This window comes from Haliotis cracherodii, unplaced genomic scaffold (genome assembly GCF_022045235.1).
Source record: "Haliotis cracherodii isolate W230 unplaced genomic scaffold, xgHalCrac1.p SCAF_4, whole genome shotgun sequence".
In the NCBI taxonomy this organism is placed as follows: Eukaryota; Metazoa; Mollusca; class Gastropoda; order Lepetellida; family Haliotidae; genus Haliotis; species Haliotis cracherodii.
In genome coordinates, this window is record NW_027266297.1 from 14,611,933 (window position 1) to 14,636,681 (window position 24,749).

Genomic DNA, 24,749 nt, shown 5'->3' on the forward strand with positions numbered 1-24,749 from the left:
TTATCCCCCCTCACCTCAATGCCGAGAGCCAGACTGGGTGACAAGAAGTAACATCTGTTCACGTATTTTGGTCTTAAGCTGGATCGAACCTTCCCCTCTCCAGGCAAACACTCTACCTAGAGGGCGGTCTTGTCAGCTTAAGGATGATATGGAGCACAAGTTAATGAAAAAAGATCCAAACAACAGATTCATCTTAATCCACTGTTTATTTACAACTGGATGCACAGTAGAACACCACTAATGATCTTTGTACACTGAAGGTGATGATGACTGCAGATTGAGAACACATGGATGGGACAAGACCAATCAAAAACTGAGATTTCCCTTAGCAATTCAGTATTACACTTGAAATAAATGAGTGAGTGAATGACGTTTGACACTCATACAAGATAGTACATATCATATCACTGCAGCCGGTAAATAATCAGACCCGACAAATGGTTGATAGCATGGGCATCGATCAACATCATTGGAGAAATGACAAATATCAGCTACATCACTCATTCTAGAACATAGGCTAAAGCAGGAATTATTTTCAGCATCAATACAAGTCCTTGTCTAGATGGAATGACGGCACTTTGTAGCTGAGAAAGTGTCAATGCAAATAAATTACAATTGTTGCATTCTAGCATTAGACTGCACAATGATGCCAGACAGGTAACTGTGGAACATTCACTCTTTTAAATACTTAAGATGGCAGTTTTAGCACACATATCCTGTATGGGAGTGCAGCTGTGAACTCTCAAGACATAGGTGGAGACACATCCTATGTGGAGTGCAGCCCTGAACTCTCAAGACATAGGTGGAGACACATCCTATGTGAAGTGCAGCCCTGAACTCTCAAGATAAAGGTGGAGACACATCCTATGTGGAGTGCAGCCCTGAACTCTCAAGACATAGGTGTAGACACATCCTATGTGGAGTGCAGCCCTGAACTCTCAAGACATAGGTGGAGACACATCCTATGTGGAGTGCAGCCCTGAACTCTCAAGATATAGGTGTAGACACATCCTATGTGGAGTGCAGCCCTGAACTCTCAAGATATAGGTGGAGACACATCCTATGTGGAGTGCAGCCCTGAACTCTCAAGACATAGGTGGAGACACATCCTATGTGAAGTGCAGCCCTGCTCATTTTCCATGCAAGTACAAAGTTTCATTGATGCTGCAGTGTTTGCAGATCAGGCAAAGCTCCAATGTAAACTATTGGTTCAAAGATAAACTAAGCATAAATTCAAGACAAGCTTATCACAATATTGAATAGTCATACACATGAACAGTCAATTAGCTAACCATGCACCAAACACCCAACTGTTTGCCATCTTTAGTTGGATGAAACCAATGAATCATTTGTAACCAAAATATATACCTGTATATGACCAAGAGGTCTTCCTACATGAAATATTCTTTGAATTTGAATAGCTGAAAAACTTTGAAACTAAGAAGATTTTGATTACCTGTTTCCTGGAAAATATATCTTGCAGTGAACAATTTTTGGTGAACACCCCAAGCACAGTAAAGTGCTGACAAACCCAGAAACATTTTTCAGGGCGAACTGGGATTCCAACCCACAATAATAAGTATCTACCAGGTGGGGACACAACTCTGCACAGCGAATTGTGGTGGCCATAGATGACAGGGACACCCATGTCCCCTTTTATCATGGATGGTGACAGGGAAAGGTCAAGTACATAAAACACTGCTTATAACAGGTTTCTTCCAATACACAGGGATCGGAATATTCTTCATCCTCATCACCTCTGCGAAACGGTATATGGAAACAACTTTGGCAACATTGGTAGATGCTGGATTAATACCCCTATCAACACTATTTCCTTTTTTAGGCATGTCAGCTAAATGTGGGAGAAATGCCCAAGTGATGCAGTTTCTAGAAGTGTACCACAATGACGAAACCAGCGAGCACAGGTGCCGACAAAACAATCAATAGCAGAGTTAATCTGGGATACTAGAAATGAACCGAGATGAATTACTCAATGAACAAAGCATCATGCAGGTGGGGGCCCATTTATGAGATCATCTGAGACAAGTATCCCTATGTGATTACCACAGGGTAATCTTTTCATGCAGGGATTTATTTAGAATTCCAAACAAAGAGCCTTTGGCAGGCAAACTGCAATTTTTTTTATTTTCCTCAATATTGGAATCTTTATAGTCACTATTTTCTTAAATTTAGAGGTATTTTAACTTGTATTCTCAGCATTGTGTTCAGTGTGGCAATATCAACCTCAGCAATAACGCCTCTTCCTTTTTATCATGCTTATTGACCACATTTTCACTGTAGCACAAGTCTCTTTACGGTTTAACAGTAGTTATACCTATGTCAACATGAATTGGGTAGGTTATTCATTCCAATTTGAGCATTTTTACTGACATTTGCTGCTGACTTGGGGTTGGATATTGGTCTCTCAACAGGTCTAGATAAATCCCTGCAAGTGATTTGCTGCACAGTAAGTGCTTAATACTATAGTACTACAAGACAGTTGCTGCCTTTTCTTGCACTGATTGGTCATCTCGGGAAAAAGTCCTCAGATTCCTGATCTGCCTCATGATCCTTCTAGGTATGTCCCTGTTTTGATTCTGTACACGAAACTGTTTTCCGAAGTGTGCCTATTTTCAGCCTGATCATCATGTTTCAATACAAAGACAAGCACAAAGAACAATGTAACTAGTCTGAAAACACTTGTGAAGCCAGTATCGACAAGTCCTGTAAAAATCTTCCACAACTGCAGGTAGTATCTGTCTTCGAGGCAAATGGTGTTAGCAAAACTGGAAAAACAGAAATAAAGCAATTACAATGTGTTGTGACAATAACTGAAGGGACCTGCAGCATATGGACACTCTACAAGGACTTAGACAAGGACATGAATGGACTTGCGGCATGGGGATGCTCTATGAGGACTTAGTCATGGACATGAAGGGACCTGCAGCATATGGACACTGTACAAGGACTTAGTCATGGACATGAAGGGACCTGCAGCATATGGACACTGTACAAGGACTTAGTCATGGACATGAAGGGACCTGCAGCATATGGACACTGTACAAGGACTTAGTCATGGACATGAAGGGACCTGCAGCATATGGACACTGTACAAGGACTTAGTCATGGACATGAAGGGACCTGCAGCATATGGACACTGTACAAGGACTTAGTCATGGACATGAAGGGACCTGCAGCATATGGACACTGTACAAGGACTTAGTCAAGGACATGAAGGGACCATCAGCATATGGACACTGTACAAGGACTTAGTCAAGGACATAAAGGGACCTGTAGCATATGGACACTGTACAAGGACTTAGTCAAGGACATAAAGGGACCTGCAGCATATGGACACTGTACAAGGACTTAGTCAAGGACATAAAGGGACCTGTAGCATATGGACACTGTACAAGAATTAGACATGGACATGAATGGACTTGCGGCATGGGGATGCTCTATGAGGACTTAGTCATGGACATGAAGGGACCTGCAGCATATGGACACTGTACAAGGACTTAGTCATGGACATGAAGGGACCTGCAGCATATGGACACTGTACAAGGACTTAGTCAAGGACATAAAGGGACCTGTAGCATATGGACACTGTACAAGGACTTAGTCAAGGACATGAAGGGACCTGCAGCATATGGACACTGTACAAGGACTTAGTCATGGACATGAAGGGACCATCAGCATATGGACACTGTACAAGGACTTAGTCAAGGACATGAAGGGACCTGCAGCATATGGACACTGTACAAGAATTATGATACAGATTACATATTCTGTGGCTACATACCTTCCATCTATGACCGCACTCGTTGCAGTAGCAGAAGGTTGTCATCGGTTCATCAGCGCTTCTTGTTTGCACCTGTAGCAAAGGGAAAAGGCCATTAAGTGTAAATATTGTTATCATTACTTGTAATAAACTCCAGCTATATGACTGGCCAGTCGCCATCTTGTACCAACCCATACAAATCGGTCAGCGGGCCTGCACTGACATCATGATGTCATAGTGTTTCAAATAACATCATCTCCTTGTCACATCAACTGACCCCATTCACATTTGACTTACAATACCAAACCCACTAGTGGTCGTACGACAGATCTGATATTGTCTCTAAACATATTTCACTGAAAATAAGTGTACTTGTGAACTCATCATGATAGATTTATTACAAGTATCACTAGAAGGGTGCACAGGAGACTACCATCTTCCCGAGGCAAGGGAGTTAACTGACTGTAAAAGTCCACTTTCCACCCCTGCCAAACTAGGCTGGAATTTCTAGGCTCGATCGTAGCACCACCAGTCGCTATTACGAGTATTGTCCCTCCAACTGACCGGTCAGATTCCAATTCTCATATCACCTGCATTTGCTTCAAACAAAATGGCGGCGCCCAGTCAAGACAATCAGATCGATAATCAAGATCTATATTGTAATAAATCATGTGAGCACCTTGATTAGAAACATGAAAGGATTTGAAAAATATCTATTGAAGCCGAGTTGGCGGTACACATGCTTTACAAATCTTGCAATCAACTGAAATCTGCATGGCAGTTGATGAACAGGACGTCGCTTTAGTTGGGCAATTTTAATTGGACTATGCATTAACCTGTTAGTCCAGCCAAAATGTAACTCCATAATTCCATCCTAGTTCGGCAACTGTTATAGTCAGTTAACTCCCTTGATTTGACAAGATAGGAAATTACGAGCTACATTCAATGTCATGGTGTAGTCCATTCGGCTTGTGAAGTCTGTTCACAATGATAGCAACACATGTATCTCATTATACCAACATAGTACAAAACATACCTGCCATTCTTACTTCCATGATTAAACATCTAAAAGCACACAATGGCTGATTAAAGCATGGATAAGAAAATCAAAGTTTTCTTGTGAAATACCCCAGAATGAACACATGAGGAAAAGTTCTTACATGTGTTGAACTACTCAGTTAATATCACGTGCATGAGAATGTGACTTATTTTCGTATTTAATATTCTAGGTGTATCACAACAGGGAGGCACCAGATAATTCATGTGAACAGGATGTCATTGAAAGACAAACATACCTCCCTCCAGTGTTTGAAACAAAACGATTTGCCAGGTTTCATCAGGACCCACTGACCTTAGAAGCTGCAGCCTCTGACTAAACTCTTCAGTCCCTCATTAAAAAACTGCAGCTTATTCTAACAAATAAATGGACTCTGTCCCCACAATACATTAATCCAGAAATGTTATACCCTTGTGCATCAACCCAAAATAGTTACAGTTTTTCATACTGGGTAATAAATGTTGGGATTTGTGTTTCCACACTCCTGAATAATGCAATTCCACTAGATCATACTCAACAGAATCAGAAGACAAAATTGAAAGTCTGTGAGCTGAATAGAATGTACAAGAGCAAATCTATGGCACTTTGCCTAGTATTATCTCAGAGTGACTGTTTGTTCTAAAAAGTGTCTGTGCTTGTTTCCATGGCTTCTTTATGAAAATGGCCCTGGGTTTTTTTAATGACCCCAAATTTTGCCACTCGGGCCAAAAATTTTAGCAACTAGATTGAATGAGTGAGTATAGTCTTACGCCACTTTTAGCAACATTCCAACAATATCATGGCAGAAATGGCTTCACACATAGTACCGATGCGGGGAGTCAAAGCCTGTGGGGAGTCAAAGCCTGGGGGAGCCAAAACCTGTGGGGAGTCAAAACCTGTGGGGAGTCAAAGCCTGTGGGAGCCAAAGCCTGTGGGAGCCAAAGCCTGTGGGGTCAAAGCCTATGGGGATTCAAAGACTGTGGGGAGCCAAAGCCTCTAGGAAGTCAAAGACTGTGGGGAGCCAAAGCCTCTAGGAAGTCAAAGACTGTGGGGAGCCAAAGCCTCTAGGGGGTCAAAGACTGTGGGGAGTCAAAGCCTGTGGGGAGCCAAAGCCTCTAGGGAGTCAAAGACTGTGGGGAGCCAAAGCCTCTTGGGGGTCAAAGACTGTGGGGAGCCAAAGCCTCTAGGGAGTCAAAGACTGTGGGGAGTCAAAGACTGTGGGGAGTCAAAGACTGTGGAGCCAAAGCCTATAGGGAGTCAAAGACTGTGGGGTCAAAGCCTATGGGGAGTCAAAGACTGTGGGGAGCCAAAGCCTCTAGGGAGTCAAAGACTGTGGGGAGTCAAAGACTGTGGGGAGTCATAGACTGTGGGGAGTCAAAGCCTATAGGGAGTCAAAGACTGTGGGGAGCCAAAGCCTCTAGGGAGTCAAAGACTGTGAGGAGTCAAAACCTCTAGGGAGACAAAGACTGTGGGAGCCAAAGCCTGTGGGGTCAAAGCCTATGGGGAGTCAAAGCCTCTAGAGAGTCAAAGACTGTGGGGAGTCAAAGCCTGTGGGGAGCCAAAGCCTCTAGGGAGTCAAAGACTGTGGGGAGCCAAAGCCTCTAGGGGGTCAAAGACTGTGGGGAGCCAAAGCCTCTAGGGAGTCAAAGGCTGTGGGGAGTCAAAGACTGTGGGGAGCCAAAGCCTCTAGGGAGTCAAAGACTGTGTGGAGCCAAAGCCTCTAGGGAGTCAAAGACTGTGAGGAGTCAAAGACTGTGGGGAGTCAAAGACTGTGGGGAGCCAAAGCCTCTAGGGAGTCAAAGACTGTGTGGAGCCAAAGCCTCCAGGGAGTCAAAGACTGTGAGGAGTCAAAGACTGTGAGGAGTCATAGACTGTGGGGAGTCAAAGCCTCTATTGAGTCAAAGACTGTGGGGAGTCAAAGTCTGTGGGGAGTCAGCCTCTAGGGAGTCAAAGACTGTGGGGAGCCAAAGCCTCTAGGGAGTCAAAGACTGTGGGGAGTCAAAGCCTGTGGGGAGCCAAAGCCTGTAGGGAGTCAAAGACTGTGGGGAGTCAAAGACTGTGGGGAGCCAAAGCCTCTAGGGAGTCAAAGACTGTGGGGAGTCAAAGACTGTGGGGAGTCATAGACTGTGGGGAGTCAAAGCCTCTAGGGAGTCAAAGACTGTGGGGAGTCAAAGCCTCTAGGGAGTCAAAGACTGTGGGGAGCCAAAGCCTCTAGGGAGTCAAAGACTGTGGGGAGCCAAAGCCTCTAGGGAGTCAAAGACTGTGGGGAGTCAAAGACTGTGGGGAGTCATAGACTGTGGGGAGCCAAAGCCTCTAGGAAGTCAAAGACTGTGGGGAGTCAAAGACTGGGGAGCCAAAGCCGTTTAGAGAGTCAAAGTCTGTGGGAGCCAAAGCCTTTTTGGGAGTCAAAGTCTGTGGGAGCCAAAGCCTCGAGGGAGTCAAAGACTGTGGGGAGCCAAAGCCTCTAGGGAGTCAAAGACTGTGGGGAGTCATAGACTGTGGGGAGCCAAAGCCTCTAGGAAGTCAAAGACTGGGGAGTTAAAGACTGTGGGGAGTCAAAAGACTGGGGAGCCAAAGCCCTTTTGGGAGTCAAAGTATGTGGGAGCCAAAGCCTTTTTGGGAGTCAAAGTCTGTGTGAGCCAAAGCCTCTAGGGAGTCAAAGACTGTGGGGAGCCAAAGCCTCTAGGGAGTCAAAGACTGTGGGGAGCCAAAGCCTCTAGGGAGTCAAAGACTGTGGGGAGTCAAAGACTGGGGAGTCAAAAACTGTGGAGCCAAAGCCTCTAGGGAGTCAAAGCCTCTAGGGAGTCAAAGACTGTGGGGAGCCAAAGACTGGGGAGCCAAAGCCTTTTTGGGAGTCAAAGTCTCTAGGGAGTCAAAGACTGGGGAGCCAAAGCCTTTTTGGGAGTCAAAGTCTGTGGGAGCCAAAGCCTCTAGGGAGTCAAAGACTGTGGGGAGCCAAAGCCTCTAGGGTGTCAAAGACTGTGGGGAGTCATAGACTGTGGGGAGCAAAAGCCTCTAGGAAGTCAAAGACTGTGGGGAGTTAAAGACTGTGGGGAGTCAAAGACTGGGGAGCCAAAGCCCTTTTGGGAGTCAAAGTCTGTGGGAGCCAAAGCCTTTTTGGGAGTCAAAGTCTGTGGGAGCCAAAGCCTCTAGGGAGTCACAGACTGTGGGGAGCCAAAGCCTCTAGGGAGTCAAAGACTGTTGGGAGCCAAAGCCTCTAGGGAGTCAAAGACTGTGGGGAGTCATAGACTGTGGGGAGCCAAAGCCTCTAGGGAGTCAAAGACTGTGGGGAGCCAAAGCCTCTAGGGAGTCAAAGACTGTAGGGAGTCATAGACTGTGGGGAGCCAAAGCCTCTAGGAAGTCAAAGACTGTGGGGAGTTAAAGACTGTGGGGAGTCAAAAGACTGGGGAGCCAAAGCCCTTTTGGGAGTCAAAGTCTGTGGGAGCCAAAGCCTTTTTGGGAGTCAAAGTCTGTTGGAGCCAAAGCCTCTAGGGAGTCAAAGACTGAGGGGAGCCAAAGCCTCTAGGGAGTCAAAGACTGTGGGGAGCCAAAGCCTCTAGGGAGTCAAAGACTGTGGGGAGCCAAAGACTTGGGAGCCAAAGCCTTTTTGGGAGTCAAAGTCTGTGGGAGCCAAAGTCTCTAGGGAGTCAAAGACTGGGGAGCCAAAGCCTTTTTGGGAGTCAAAGTCTGTGGGAGCCAAAGCCTTTTTGGGAGTCAAAGTCTGTGGGAGCCAAAGCTTCTAGGGAGTCAAAGACTGTGGGGAGACAAAGCCTCTAGGGAGTCAAAGACTGTGGGGAGTCATAGACTGTGGGGAGCCAAAGCCTCTAGGAAGTCAAAGACTGTGGGGAGTTAAAGACTGTGGGGAGTCAAAGACTGGGGAGCCAAAGCCCTTTTGGGAGTCAAAGTCTGTGGGAGCCAAAGCCTTTTTGGGAGTCAAAGTCTGTGGGAGCCAAAGCCTATAGGGAGTCAAAGACTGTGGGGAGCCAAAGCCTCTATGGAGTCAAAGACTGTGGGGAGTCAAAGACTGTGGGGAGCCAAAGCCTCTAGGGAGTCAAAGACTGTGGGGAGTCAAAGACTGTGGGGAGCCAAAGACTGTGGGGAGTCAAAGACTGTGGGGAGCCAAAGCCTTTTTGGGAGTCAAAGTCTGTGGGAGCCAAAGCCTTTTAGGGAGTCAAAGTCTGTGGGAGCCAAAGCATGTGGGGAGTCAAAGACTGTGGGGAGTCAAAGCCTGTGGGAGCCAATGCCTGTGGGGAGCCAAAGCCTGTGGGGAGTCAAAGCATGACGAGCAAATGCTTTAACCACTAGCCTACCCTACTGCCAGCAATTGAATGAAGACTGGGGATATATGTTATGTACCTGGTTGTATGTGACACTCTTCTTCCCACACTTGCCGCACTTGAGTAGATCCGTCACTGTGCCGCTTGTCTTGGCCAACTGATGATCATCAATGGCCTCTTTGGTAAACTTTGTACGCAAATTCTTCATCTCATTGCTTGCCATTTCCTAGAATACACAAAGGATCTAGGTATAGTGATATGTTCCAGGCCTTATGTACCTATGACATATTGCAATATTGCAGCTATATGATAGCAGCCTATACATAATCAAGTCTGGAACAGGAAACCCAGTGATTGATGTGAGCAAAGACCACCAAACGATTCAGCTTCAATTCTTTACTGCCCCAATTCAAAAAGTTTGATTGCAGCAAAAGAAAACCACTATTGAACATCCTCAATAGGACATCCGTTTAGGTTAAGATGCCATGGTGCTCAGGAGGTATAAGATACATGTATCCATAACAATATAATGGCACAGCAATATTCTTTTCATTCGGAACCTCCGATTTCGAGAGATACAGAAATCGGATGTGCTTGTCTGCATGCTTCACTCACTTGTACCGAGAATATAGAAGATGAGTGGAAAGTTTACAGTAGTCCTCAGATCTTCATGCAGAGAGGTATCATGTCGGAGCAAAACATCTGATTTTAATGAGTCACAACACTAATGCCCTACAACAGATCTAGGGCAGTGACTTATGGCAGATACAAAATTTAAATACAAATGCACTGCTGAACACAAGTCTATTACCTCTGCTGTCATTTTGGCCAGCTGAATGGGTGTGATGTGACCTAGCAGCACGTTCTCTCTCAGACTAGGATTCTTGGTGTCTCTCAGATTGGCAACTCGGCTCCGAATTCTTGTCTTATACTTGGAATCTGTATTAGCAAACTCACAATACACAGCTAAGCAGAGTTAAGGACAATAAAGAAACCTAAAGTTGATAATTCATTGGACATCATTTTTCAAAGACACATGATCTCATTAAAAATCATCAAGCAAACCTTTAAACAAAAAATGCCTCTTTGAGGCCAAACAAAGAAAAAGTAAATGAGAACAGAATATCATTCATTTTTTCTTCTTCCTTAATTTCACACACAACACCTCTGGTTGAATTCTGTTACCATGGTTACAGCATTAGTATCAACAAAACTTATTGCAAGAAGCAGCCCCTCAAAATACAAAAGGATTCAGAAGAAAATCAGGGCTTGATTTCAGTGAGTGAGTGAGTTTGGTTTAACGCTGCTTTTAACAGTATTCCAGTTAAATCATGGCCTGTCAGCTTAATGTGGGAGGAAAGCCCGAAGTCATGCAGGTATCAGACGTTTACCACTTCAGTGAAACTCACAAGCATGGGTATGGTACTGACAAACCTAGAAACATAATCAGGGCTAACTTGGATTCGAACCCACAATCATAGGTTTCTGGCGTGCCTAAGGGACGCAACTCTGCACAGCGAATGATGGCGCCTTAGACAACTGGGCCACCCGTGCCCCCGCTCGATTTTAGGAACATGCACGAGTTGCATGTTGACATGAAAACCAAGTTGTACCAAGCAGAGCCTAGGTGCACCCAAGGTTCATAAATTTATCAAAATTAAAACACAGGCCGATTAGCAGCCATGGTCACATAAACTACAGACACATTGGTGTGAAATGTAATAGAAACCTGCACCTAACCTTGAAGTACCCACAGTGTGATAAGAAAGCAAGACATGACATAATAAGATGTAGTATAGTAAATAAAATTTAGAGGGATTGAGTGTGTTCAAAGATTGATTTTGTGTTGACAAAAGTAAGGCTTAGTCAGACACAAGTTTTTTTTACATGCAGGTTGCATTTTTCAAAAGAGTCTTGTCATGTCAGGCTCAGTATATTGGAAGGATACCATCTTCAATCTCTTCTGCCAACACTGCCCCATCCATAGCATCCTCCATTCCTTCAGTGTTTTCTGCAATAGAAATAAAAATGATGTAATGATAATCGTAAGTGAGTGACTTGTTTTTACTCCATAGTAAAACAGATTACAGCTATATCACAGTCAGAAGGCTGGACATGACAAAACAATGCTTAATTGATAGTGTGACCAATTATTCCTGCTGGAATGAGTGAGTGAGTTGGGTTTAACGCCGCTTTTAACAGTATTACAGTTATATCGCGGCGTGTCAGCCTATTGTGGGAGGAAAGCCCGAAGTGATGCAGGTCTCAGACGTGTACCACTTCGGTGAAACCCACGAGCACAGGTATGGTGCTGACAAACCTAGAAACATAATTGGGGCGAACCGGGATTCGAACCCACAATCATAGGTTTCTGCACAGGGAATCGCGGCTACTTAGACGACTGGGCCACCCGTGCCCCCTGGTAGCTGGAACACATCCATATAGTGCCTCACCTGGTAGTGTGAGTGCACCCATAAATTACCTCACTTTGTAGTTTTAGTGCACCAACAAAGTACCTCACTTTGTACATTTTGTGTACCCATAAAATGCATCACCTGGTAGTATGAGTGCACCTATAAAAATGCCTCACCTGGTACCTGGAACACATTCATATGGCACCCCACATGGTCTTTTGAATGCACCCATAATGTTCTGTACCTGGTAGTTTTAGTTCACCCATAAAGTGCCTCACCAGGTAGTTTGAGAGCACATATGTTATGCCTCACCAGGTAGTTTGATAGCACCTATGTTATGCCTCACCAGGTAGTTTGAGAGCACCGATGTTATGCCTCACCAGGTAGTTTGAGAGCACCTATGTTATGCCTCACCTGGTAGTTTGAGAGCACCTATGTTATGCCTCACCTGGTAGTTTGAGAGCACCTATGTTATGCCTCACCTGGTAGTTTGAGAGCACCTATGTTATGCCTCACCTGGTAGTTTGAGAGCACCTATGTTATGCTTCACCTGGTAGTTTGAGAGCACCTATGTTATGCCTCACCAGGTAGTTTGAGAGCACCTATGTTATGCCTCACCAGGTAGTTTGAGAGCACCTATGTTATGCCTCACCAGGTAGTTTGAGAGCACCTATGTTATGCCTCACCTGGTAGTTTGAGAGCACCTATGTTATGCCTCACCAGGTAGTTTGAGAGCACCTATGTTATGCCTCACCAGGTAGTTTGAGAGCACCTATGTTATGCCTCACCTGGTAGTTTGAGCGCATTCTGCAGCAATTCCCGACACTTGAGGCGGACAGGATCGTTGGTGTAGTTAAGCCCGGACCCAGATGAGCTGCTCTCCCGTAGACTGGTGCTGCTCTGGGAGGACTGGGAGTTGTCAAAGCCATCGTTTGAGGACTCATCCATCTTGGTGGCACTACTGATGTTGGACTTCTTGTCACTGCCTTGGTTGGTTTCTGTAAGGCAACGTGTTATGCTGTGGTTACAATTCAGAAAATATATTTGCATCGAAAAATTGTTTTCAACATGTTCAAAAGTGAACTATTACATATTTTATCTTTCTATAAATGTCCAGTTTCCACCCTTGCCAAACAAGACTGGAATTCCTGAGTTACATTTTGGTTGAACTAACGAGTCTATGCATAGTCCAATCATAATCGCAAATCGAACTAGACGGTTTGTAAACAACATGGATTTCAATGTGCAGATTTCGGTCAACTGGAGGATTTGCAAAGCAAGTGTACAGCCAACTGAGCGTTGACAGATATTTTGCAAATCTTTTCATGTTTTTAATCAAAGTGCTCAGGTGATGTAATGAACTTGGCATCACAAGAACCTTTTTATTGCAATATAGAACTTGATTATTGATCAGATTGTCTTCACTGGGCGCTGCCATTTTGCTTGAAGCAAATGCAAGTGATATGAGACATGGAATCTGATGGGTCAATATGAGGGATATAGAAGGGACATTATTCGTAATAACGACTCGTGGCGTTACGATCGAGCCTGGAAATTTCAGCCAAGTTCAGCAAGGGTGGAAACTGGACTTTTATAGTTAGTTAAAACACCCTTGCCTCAGGAAGATGAATATGAGTGGGTTTGGGACAAACATCAGGCAATGACCTACGACATCCATACATTAGTTCATGGGGATAACAACAGAAGTTATAAAATAGTAAGTGATAAAATTAAATAAACATGGGCTCTAACGTCCTGAAGAATTATGTAAGATAGCATTTCAATTTTGTTTTCAAACTGCTTTGAACAGTATTTCAGTTATATCATGACATGTCAGCTTAATTAACACCTGAAATTATGCAGGTCTTGGACATTATGAAACCATTGAGCACAGGTATGGTGCTGATGAACCCATGATCACAGACAGAAAACATGGCTGGGGATGCACTGCAAGGCAACCTGGGCCACTATTACATCCATGAACCCAAATCAAAAGGATTTGATCATCTCTGCTTGTTTGTTTGTTGTTTACCGCTGCACTTCACAGTAAGGCAATCAGTAAATTGAGTCTAAACCAGACAAATCAGTGACTGATATTGTGAGCAACAATCCACTCGCTCACGGTAGGATGACATGCTATCAGCCAAGTCACCAAGCCTGATTACCCAATCCATTTGGTTGCCTAAACAACCTGCAAAGGTATCTGGGGATATATTTTAACCCTGAATCCAGTAGCAGTAGCATCATCAGAAACCAACCTGGCAACAGCTTCTTCCAGTTCTTTATGAGCGTCTTTGCTAGTGAAACAACTTCGTCATTTGAGGTTGCCTTCCTGAAGTTGTTCACAATCATCCCTATTCTGGTTTTCTGCAAACAGGTTTTCATCATTATCAATCTCATAGAATATATAGAACAACTGCAAAGACAAGTTATGGGTCTACCAAGATTAATTATCCATTTCATTATTAACTGATATTCAGTGACAAAGCTTGCTTGTGATAATGTGGGTATATATCAATGTCTTTGCCCAAATTAGTTCTCAGAATAACAATTAGGCCATGAAAATTTAATTACCTAACCGTCATCCCAATTTCCAATTCTTATTCTTTCTTTTAAATGGGATTCAACTGAAGTATAAATCATTAAATGTTTCATTGAACTATGTATATAGTGTATTCCATCAAGGAAAGATAGAAAGGAACACTTGTACTGATTGTTGTAGCATGTGTATTCTGTAGCAATATCATCAAAATCAGATCTACTACTCCAATTCTATGCCTCTGTGTGTGGAAATCTAAAGTGACTAAAGGCCACCTCCAAAGAAAATTGCATCAGGGGAACCCTTAGCTAAACAAAAGTCAGATATGCTGGTCTGAATGCTTCATTCATTCATACCAAGAATTTAAAAGCCTCTACACTGAATGGCTCATCAGAAAGTTCACCTGATGCCTCCATTGCAGGTGTCCTCAGGGAGGTATCGTATCAGAGGGAAACATCTGATTGTGTCTGCAAGTACTTGGGGACAATAAAATGATGTGAGGCAGGTTGGGGTGTTCTATTGTGAGGTTGGTGGGGGTGAAAATCTCATAATTATCAAAAATCTCATGCTTATGAGCATTGTCCCTATGTACATGATGTACACTACCTGCAAAACGTCCAAAGTCATGGGCAAGTCTCGAAGTGTCTTTAACAAATCCAGAGCAGTCACATGATCCTGGAAAAAAAGTATGACATATTTTTTTTACAAGCATGTCACATATTGTGCCCATTTTGTATTTGTATTCATTAAGATGATTAATGTATTGATAGTAAAATAGACAGTCATCTGGACTAGTTTTAACATAAATGAATTTCTAAGGCTGTTATGCCATGCTGTTGGGCATGTTGGGGTAGGACTTCAGTCGATGCATTATTAGTAATCTGCATACCGGGGGGCATACCTATAAAAATAGCAAAGCAAAATTATACAATTATTCTGAAAGAAACCATGATGATTAGTATTGTTATTAACTTAGCAGTCAATGTAGCCAATTATAAATTTTTCTAAAATATAATTCTTGTTTCTCATGTAAATTAAGTTTACTTTTATTGATTTGATACCTAGAATATGATCAGCTTATATAAACTGAGACTAAAATCTAAGTGATTTTGCTTAAAACAAATGCATATACAAATTAGTATATTTTCACAAGTTTGTGCAAATTTGGATAGGACATTCTTTTATATCATTATCAAAACTGACAATTATCTTTAGGTTATTTTGGATGAAAATCAGTCAACATACGAGAAATTAACTCATAATGCCAAAATACAAGACTCAAATGAATTTGCAATAGACTACCAACAAAAAATTCTCTTAAGCCTTGCTATTTGAATATTGTCCAACGATACTAAGGGAAGTGACCATAAAATCTGATTGGTCAATCTGAATATGTTCCTTATTCAGACAACTGCAAACATTTCAAATTTAACACTATCTCGATCCCAATGACGGACTGTCACTGGCATACAACAACGTATGCTTCATGGCTTTAGCAGTTACTTCAACTGAAAACACGGCTACCTTGTTTGTGTGAACCGCATAATCAATCTTATGTCATGAATAAATGATATATCGGGTTCGGTGAATGGCGCGCCGGGTGAAAAATGTAAACAGTTGGCACTAGCATGTGCCCGGTTTCACATATCATAACTCCTCTTGCAAACAGTTTAACCCTGAAACTGACACTATTATAATAAAACGTATGCACAGATTTTGCACTACTTAAATTTGACGCTTTGTTGTTTTTAATCAATTTATAGCAGTGCAGACGTGAGACGTCTTTGCAGTTTGTCATGTCGTGATGTTCTCCAGCGAAGACATGAAAATTAAACAATAAACGCATTCTACACAGTGCACTTACCGATGTATCGTTTGAAATCATTTTCTCGAGTTTTTTCCCAACCCTCAGCACATCGTCTTCGCACCCCATTGCTTATTTCGTGTTTATTTGTATACAATAAAACAATTTTACTTTCGATAACACAAACGTAATCTAGAACGGAAGTTATATTCTCAAAATGGCCGCGCGCGTCGCAATGCATTGTGATTCTACAACTAAATATTTTTGCAAACGATACATTTGTATTTAACAATATATATGGGAATTTGGTAATAAAGAACAAACGCCAGTGTGTGAAAATTGATAAAATCAATTCTGAATATATACATTCATTGAGAAAGTTTTTTACATACTAGTTCCCTAACGAGACATTTTAGATGAGGTACTGATTGGTGCCTATGATAGGAGACACTTGGAATCAGTTTTGTTCATCAATTAAAAATTGAGACACCGACTGCCATCAGCAATTGATGATCAAGCCATTTTAATTTAGAATTTCAATGTTTATTCTTTAAAAGTCGCAAAGAAATCAAATTGGTTTTTTTTACGATATTGTGACTTTGTATTACATTTGCATTTGGAATAGGTCACAACTAATTTATTCGTTTCTAGGATAAAAGTGTATTCATGTTTTCACAACAGATTGGTAGACTGGTCAGTACAGAAATCAAAGTAAATTGATGAGATTGGTTAAAGCAACAGTGGACTCTACTGGAAGGTATTACGTTGTAAATGACAACATATAATATGCATCCTCTGTACATATCCTGCTCACATTGAATATTCATTCTTCCCCGCCCTGAAGGCGGGGAAGTTTAAGGATTAGTTTATTTTTTTACTCAAGGAGAGCGCCATTTTTGTTTCTCTGAAGCAAATTTGGTTTTGAAAATGAAATGAGTTTGACTTAATCTGGACATTTTTTAACCACTAAAGAGCTAACAATGTTTAGGAGAGATATATGTCTCCTTTCGCTAAAGTTAACCGGTCTATATTTTGTAAGAATAAACTATTGCGCTTTGAGCGATTATCTCCGTTAGCTATAGGCGTAGTATAGAGCTTTATCACGCACTGACCTTGCAATGCTGTACATCGTATCTTATTCAGACTGTATCACTGAGAGTGGGGGATTATTTCCCTTACCTGAATAGCTCTATTGCGCACAACCTTTGTATCATACATTATTCAGGCAGCCAGCGAGAACGGTTCCAGGGAGGAATTCAGGTCAAGCCTGTAACGCCCACTCAATCTTTCTCCCTTCACACTGCTATTGCAACTTATTGTTCAACACGATTAACTACCAGGCTTCTATAAAGTATGACTTTGTTCAGTAAACAACACATGTTTGGTTTGTTTGTTGTTTAACGCCGCATTCAGCAATATTCCAGCTATATGACGGCTGTCTGTACATAATCGAGTCTGGACCAGACAATCCAGTGATTGACACCATGAGCATCGATCCATGCAATTGGTATACGCTGACATGCATCAACCAAGCCAGCGAGTCTGACCACCCGATCCCGTTAGTCGCCTTTTACGACAAGCAAAGTTGCCTTTTACGACAGGCATGGGTTGCTGAAGACCTATTCTACCCCGGATCTTCACGAGTCAACAACACTTGTAAAACAACGGGTTTGATGTGAGAAAATTTTAATTATTTGTCTTCATAATCACATGTATGGTGCTTGCTATGCATAGTTGAGCACATTACTGTTTCAAGTAGTTCACTGTATGTAATGTATGATTCATACGGTTTCATGCGGCAGTTTACGGTTCTGCATGGTTTATTGCCTTGACAGGTTTTTTAACTTCCGGCAGAGATCATACACCCGTATATGTTCTTTTCATCTGGATAAACCAGATTGATCTGAAATTTGCAATTACTTTCCTGAAACATAATACGGTTGCATGATGTTTGGGTTGAACATAGTATATTATTCTAAACAAACTTCAGATCTAAACCGGAAGTAATCACAAGACAAACCTAGTAAACCAAGAGTGAACCGTACACAAGAATGAGTGAGGGAGTTGGGTTTAACACCGTTTCAATAGTATTCGTCTTATATCAAGGCGTGTCAGCTTAATGTGGGAGGAAATCCCGAAGTGATGTTGGTCTTAGACGTTCACCACTTTGTTGAAACCCACGAGCACGGGTATAGTGCTGACAACATAATCGGGGCGATCTGGGATTCAAACACACTGTCATAGGTTTCTGGCGTGCCCAAAGGGACACAACTCTGCATTACTGAATTACAGCGCCTTAAGCGATTTGGCCAACCGTGCCGCCGTACACAACTGTAACAAACTATCATACAACAAAGATGTTTTAGAAGAAATGTGTACTGCGTAACATTCCATAAAGAAACAGTGGCAATATTATCACAAACTACAAAATATATGCACAATAACAATTAACAATTAACAAATAACAATTTTATTTATGATGTGGAAACAATATGAGAATTGAGCAAAACTATGGTATTGTTGTACATGCAAGGAATATATTTATAATTGTTGATATGATAACACGTACATCTTGGGAGTTGTTTCTGGATAACTGTTGGTAAAATTATAAAGAACTGTTCTTTTTAACAGAGTGTACCAAATTCTTTATCATGATTGAGTATTATTTGTGATTCCCTTTCTTGGTTGTAGTTTGTACAAGACAGTGCATAGTGTGGCTCATCTTCTGAGACATCACATGTTTCACAGGGGCGTTGTGCGACTGGAGTTGGTGTTTTTTGAATATCTACCAGTTTCAATTTTTAGTTTGTGATTACTCAAACGAAGTTTTGAGAAATGGGACCCACGAGCTTTGCTTTTACAATATGTTAGGTTATTCTCAATATTTATAGATGACTTGACCAACCTGCATGTTCTGAACTTGCTGTTATATAAATGGGAATCCCTTAATGAATGCGTGAACATATTTTTACATTTGAACAGGAGTTTATTTACAGTGGATTCATTACATTTATTTGTGTTTACCCTTTTAAAAGTTTGTTTTATTTAACCAAGCCAACATTTTGACCAGACATATTGATATTTTCTGCCAAAGCATGTTAGAGAATGACAAGAGTTGTCTTATCTATTTTGGACTTGTAATATATATTATTTTTTTATAGGTACTAATAGTGGGTATATATCAAGTTCTGCCTGACAGGCCCAGTTAAGTGTTTTTTTGCCTTGGTTTTACTTGTGCTGACCATTTAAAGACACTGTTTCTTTTAATGTGCTTTCCAAAAATAACTATATTGATAACAACTAATTTGTACTTTACACCAGTCCTCTTCTCCCACTGCTTACACTTCCTTCCTCTGCATATTACATGATATTGCGGAGAACAATTGATGTACTGCAGCAATCTTTACTTGTTTATTATTTCATGGACATTTTGACTTTTTGTTGTGGCCGTTATGTCTATGGATTTGTGGCCATTTCGACTTTTGTTTTACCGTTTTGAGTTTTGAGGTCGTTTTGACACGAGGCCGAGTTGGCTACAACTAATAATCTTTAAATGTTACCGCGAATCATATAGTTAGTCAAAAGTCCATGATGGTATGGATATGCTTTTGGCTTTTGCAAATTATTCTTCTTAAAATATTCTAATAAATGTCCGTAACACTCTGAAGTCATTTCCATGAAAGATGTTCTTAGGTAAATAGTTTGGGCGTGGCTTGTAAAATTCAACTGGGGCTCTTGCCAGTGTGCGCAATGTATTATGCGCTAAACTTTATGACTGCCTAGATGTAGAAGTCTACGTTACACTGTTCATTCTCTTTTTGGGTATTTGACATGTGGACCAGAAACATGTTTTCAACCAAGAATGTAACGTGCGTGTGATATCTTAATTATCAAGATGTTTAAATCAAAGCAAAAACGGGCTGTGCCCAGTGGAAGCAGGGAGTCGGTGGAGAGTGGTAATATGGTGAGATTGTTTGACAGGGGCCCTCTTGGGTTTTTGTGGTGTTAATAACTTTCATTTCAGACATGATATTTTGTCCAACTATTTACCTGGTATGTCTGATCTGATTATAAATGATTTGATTCAAATTACCGAAATAATTACTTATGAAACACTGTAGACGACACATGTAAAATAAATTAAAACTGCAGTGTCTAAATTACATTTTAAACCCCCAGAGTGGCTCAAGCAATGAAAATCTAACAGCAAGCAAGGAGAAGGATACAGTAGACATGATCCTTAAACAGAAAGTTCACTTCAACCTGTTCTACATGGGCATGGTGCAAAATGTGAACCTGACAAGCGCCAAGAAGCGGGACACAGAAGCTCAGCTCATTGACCAGGTAGAGGAGGCTCAAGTAAGTGCAGAGGCTAGGATGCTCAGAGACATGGTAGTCAAGGGTAGACAGGCAGTATGGATACAATACCTGTTTCAAATAGTTCTTTCCTCTTCCTGATGTGTTCCAAATAATTTCAGGACAATGTTTTGAACATTTATTCAAATCAGATTTTTGTGTTGCATTTTGTTTGTTTAAGGTAATTTGAGACATTATTTGTATGGTATTATTGAAAAAAAAGAGACCGCTCCAGTCAAGATAATCATTTTTTATAATGCACAGACTGCCACTGTGGTCTAGTGGATAGAGGGACGGCCCAAAGAGCGGAAGGTTCTTTGTTCAATCCCGAACGTCATACGAAAAGATGGTACTTGTTGTTACCCTGCCTGGTGCTTGGCATTAAGAGGATAAAACATAGACTGTAGGCTCGGAGTCAGTATACTGTGTCTGAGTGGGGTATCCATGTTAAACTGTGGCATGGTATCTCGGTTGGCTAGCATTATGAAACACTCATGCACACGCTCATTCCACAAGTGCATTGTGGGGCTGAGCTAAGAAATGTAAACAAAGACGGCCGATGTTTGGTGTTGCTGGTCATTGTGAGTTGAGGTGTTTTCTGTCGTACAAGTTATAACTTTGTTACCACCACTAATGTTAGAAAACTGCCTCAACTGCAAGCCACGAAATAGTGTGCTTACCGAGTCAGTTGCGCTACATGATACTGTAACTGACTTGAATCGACGGCCTGGGGCATGATACTGCGTCACTGTGGGATGAACATGGCGGAGGAAGAGCAATGTAGCGGCCGCTTTGTTTGACTACAGTAAATTGCTAAATGCCATACACTGAGCAACAGGTGTACATCTGGTTATGAAACTTTTCAACTATTATTCATTTCTTTGGAGTAGTCTGCAGTTGATCCATTCCTTTGTCCAGAGACACACCTAATTCAGAGGCACCAGAGCTCGCCTCAGACAATTTTGTGACTGCTGTGGCACAAATGCAATGGTTGAATTATGTGTATGACCAATCTCATTAAAATCAGATCTTAGTTCTCGCTGCCGCTAAACAAAGATCTGAGGACATCCCATGACGGGTCATGTCAGACTGACCTTTCACAAACTCTGACCGACCAATGGAATTGCTGACAAGAAGTGGACATTAGCCAATCAGGAGACAGCTTTCTCGTGCTTTACGGCACTAATTTCAAATTGGCGACTACGCTTGGAAACATATTTTGACAAATTCTCGCTTAAAAATTTGAAACCTGAACAAAAGAACATTTTCGAATGAAAAAGATGTTACCAAGGGTACGTTAGATCACAGGGGAGGAGAGTTGTTGACTTTGGTCCATTCTGACGTAACTCAAAAAGTGTACTTTATTGTGGGATAATGTAGTCGACACCTTTTGATCATTTAGCAAAGCATCCTAGAGTCTTAAACACAGCGTTAAAGACCCATTTCACCGAACCCAGATAATGCACATTTTTCCTCTTTTAGATTGAAGGTAAGCTGCCCTTGTCTGTGACAGAGGAGGACAAAGTGGCGATTACCGTATCTCGACATGGAATCAAAGTGATGGACACTTCCAGACAGGTGGGACACTGGCACATGAGTTTTGTTTGTTTGTTTGTTGTTTAACGCCAAACTCAGCAATATTCTAGCTACATGAAGGCGGTCTGTAAATAATTGAGTCTGGACCAGACAATCCAGTGATTGACATCATGAGCATCGATCCATGCAATTGGGATATGATGCATGCATCAAACAAGTCAGTGAGCCTGACCACCTGATCCTATTAGTCGCCTCTTACGACAAGCATAGTTGCCTTTTACGGCAAGCATGGGTTTCAGAAGACCTATTTTACCCCGGATCTTCACTGGTGTCTACTACAGGCTTTAAGTGACAAGACAACTTAAAGCAAAAAGCAACAACAAACACACATTGAATGATCTGCCAACTTCAGAAATTTGAACACTGGATTCTTATTTTTTCAATAGAAAGATCCTGGGCTATTCGAAAGAGGCATAATTTTTTTGTCAATTTATGTTTTAGTGACCAGGTGTAACAGAGTATTAATTGTCTATCATGATCTATCAGGATTCCCTTGCTACGTGTTCTTCTTATCAAAATGTGGAGCTGACAAATTAATTCTTAGTTTTCCTGGGTTATTCTTTTAACTCAGGAAGTTTTCCAGCGCCATCCACTTCACACGATTGCACAACTGATTCACTACAACGATGGTTTCGGCAAACAGAATATCGCACTGAAGATCGGTCAAGTTGGGAAGATCATCAACCAGTGCTATCAGTGTTATATCTACCAATGTCATACAGAGGTAGGTCATCAACCAGTATTATATCTACCAATGTCATACATAGGTAGGTCATCAACCAGTATTATATCTACCAATGTCACACAGAGGTAGGGCATCAACCAGTGTTGTATCTACCAATGTCACAAAGTGGTAGGTCATCAACCAGTCTTGTATCTACCAATGTCACACAGAGGTAGGTCATCAACCAGTCTTGTATCGTCCAATGTCACACAGAGGTAGGTCATCAACCAGTCTTGTATCGTCCAATGCCATACAGAGGTAGGTCATCAACCAGTCTTGTATCTACCAATGTCACACAGAGGTAGGTCATCAACCAGTATTATATCTACCAATGTCAAATAGAGGTAGGTCATCAACCAGTCTTGTATCTACCAATGTCACACAGAGGTAGGTCATCAGCCAGTATTGTATCTACCAATGTCACACAGAGGTAGGTCATCAACCAGTGTTGTATCTACCAATGTCACACAGAGGTAGGTCATCAACCAGTGTTGTATCTACCAATGTCACACAGAGGTAGGTCATCAACCAGTCTTGTATCGTCCAATGCCATACAGAGGTAGGTCATCAACCAGTCTTGTATCTACCAATGTCACACAGAGGTAGGTCATCAGCCAGTATTATATCTACCAATGTCAAATAGAGGTAGGTCATCAACCAGTATTATATCTACCAATGTCACACAGAGGTAGGTCATCAACCAGTGTTGTATCTACCAATGTCAGACAGAGGTAGGTCATCAACCAGTATTATATCTACCAATGTCAGACAGAGGTAGGTCATCGGCCAGTATTATATCTACCAATGACAAATACGGGTAGGTCATCAACCAGTTTTTATCTTCAAATGTCACACACAGGTAGGTCATCAACCAGTGTTATATCTGAAGGAAACTGAGATAGAGTTGTCACAACCCCTGAATGCTTTTGTTCATAGGTTCAAGATTAAGGGTTCACCTGATGTGGCCTCCAATGGAGGGTTTGTCAGCTCTTAACAAACACAGGTATTGCATTGGAGTAAAGATTTGATTTTAAGGAGATTGATATATCTGGGCCCAATGTTCTAATTTCAGGAGGAGGCGAACGCTATTTGCCAGTGTGTGAGAAGGCTGTTTGATGCCATCACTGCAAAAGCATGAACATTTCTGGGACAGCTAGCCACAAAGGACTACATTGTGTATGGTAGAGTGAATTGTGAGGCTGTCACTGTTGTGACAGCTAGCCATTGAGGACTCCTTTGTGTGTGATGGGGTGAATTGTGAGGCTGTTTGATGCTGTCACTGCTAAAACATGAAGACTGCTGGGACAGCTACCTTTTATGGACTTCATTGTGAGGCTGTTAAACTGTATTTCATCAATGCATGTCAGCCTAAAGATGGAGGATACCATAAATTGATGCAGGTGCCGACAGAAACAACAGCAGCAGCAATTGGACTGATGACCTGTGATATTGACATTGAGATACATTTCCTTGACGTCGTTAGGAGGATCACCTAACTATTTGCATAAAACATTGTTGAATTGTGCCTTGTTTATATGTGAACTGAAGATATATTGTTATAATAAATAATGATTATGAACATATTTTTACATTTGAAATATCATAAAGTCATAGAAATGAATCAGACATATTTTGTCTACTTAGCTTTGGACAGGAAAAGGCAAAGGACCTTTCTTACCTATCATCATTGCTAATTTAACAAAACTTATAAAAACCCTAAAATATGTAGCAAGGTGTCCCCAGTGTCCTATGCTTGAAGTCAGAGCTGAGTACAGAGGACCCCAGTGTCCTATGCTTGAAGTAAGAGCTGAGTACAGAGGTCGCCGGTGTCCTATGCTTGAAGTAAGAGCTGAGTTCAGAGGTCCCCGGTGTCCTATGCTTGAAGTAAGAGCTGAGTTCAGAGGTCCCCGGTGTCCTATGCTAGAAGTAAGAGCTGAGTTCAGAGGTCCCTGGTGTCCTATGCTTGAAGTAAGAGCCGAGTACAGAGGTCGGTGGTGTCCTATGCTTGAAGTAAGAGCTGTGTTCAGAGGTCCCCGGTGTCCTATGCTTGAAGTAAGAGCCGAATACAGAGGTCCCCGGTGTCCTATGCTTGAAGTAAGAGCCGAGTACAGAGCTCCCCGGTGTCCTATGCTTGAAGTAAGAGCCGAGTACAGAGGTCCCCGGTGTCCTATGCTTGAAGTAAGAACCGAGTACAGAGGTCCCCGGTGTCCTATGCTTGAAGT

General features: G+C 42.0%; 2 protein-coding genes across 2 annotated transcripts; one reads left to right on the top strand and one right to left on the bottom strand.

Annotated features, from left to right (window-relative positions):
* Positions 1-214: 214 nt before the first annotated feature.
* On the bottom strand, positions 215-16,048 carry LOC139478421 (transcription elongation factor S-II-like). Its single transcript, XM_071260876.1, has 9 exons — positions 15,912-16,048; positions 14,654-14,722; positions 13,767-13,875; positions 12,297-12,506; positions 11,043-11,105; positions 9,906-10,060; positions 9,174-9,320; positions 3,803-3,874; positions 215-2,786 (listed from the first exon to the last, which is right to left on the bottom strand). Exons 1-9 carry the CDS (start codon positions 15,978-15,980, stop codon positions 2,778-2,780), a joined length of 903 nt encoding a protein of 300 aa, XP_071116977.1. The 5' UTR covers positions 15,981-16,048; the 3' UTR covers positions 215-2,777.
* A 3,571-nt stretch (positions 16,049-19,619) lies between these two features.
* On the top strand, positions 19,620-24,090 carry LOC139479694 (integrin beta-1-binding protein 1-like). Its single transcript, XM_071262539.1, has 5 exons — positions 19,620-19,815; positions 20,031-20,210; positions 21,690-21,785; positions 22,375-22,527; positions 23,600-24,090. The coding sequence occupies exons 1-5, from the start codon at positions 19,747-19,749 to the stop codon at positions 23,663-23,665; spliced, it is 564 nt and encodes a 187-aa protein (XP_071118640.1). The 5' UTR covers positions 19,620-19,746; the 3' UTR covers positions 23,666-24,090.
* Positions 24,091-24,749: the final 659 nt, after the last annotated feature.

What these genes read in the sequence shown, in the direction of transcription:
- LOC139479694 (XM_071262539.1), top strand. Translation starts at nt 19,747, where the DNA reads ATGTTTAAATCAAAGCAAAAACGGGCTGTGCCCAGTGGAAGCAGGGAG. An exon ending in ACCAGGTAGAGGAGGCTCAA is followed by an intron (nt 20,211 to 21,689) that starts GTAAGTGCAGAG and finishes TTCCTCTTTTAG; the next exon opens with ATTGAAGGTAAGCTGCCCTT. An exon ending in TCTACCAATGTCATACAGAG is followed by an intron (nt 22,528 to 23,599) that starts GTAGGTCATCAA and finishes TTCTAATTTCAG; the next exon opens with GAGGAGGCGAACGCTATTTG.
- LOC139478421 (XM_071260876.1), bottom strand. Translation starts at nt 15,980, where the DNA reads ATGGGGTGCGAAGACGATGTGCTGAGGGTTGGGAAAAAACTCGAGAAA. An exon ending in CTGGAAGAAGCTGTTGCCAG is followed by an intron (nt 12,507 to 13,766) that starts GTTGGTTTCTGA and finishes GTTGCCTTACAG; the next exon opens with AAACCAACCAAGGCAGTGAC. An exon ending in GAATGCGCTCAAACTACCAG is followed by an intron (nt 11,106 to 12,296) that starts GTGAGGCATAAC and finishes TTTCTATTGCAG; the next exon opens with AAAACACTGAAGGAATGGAG.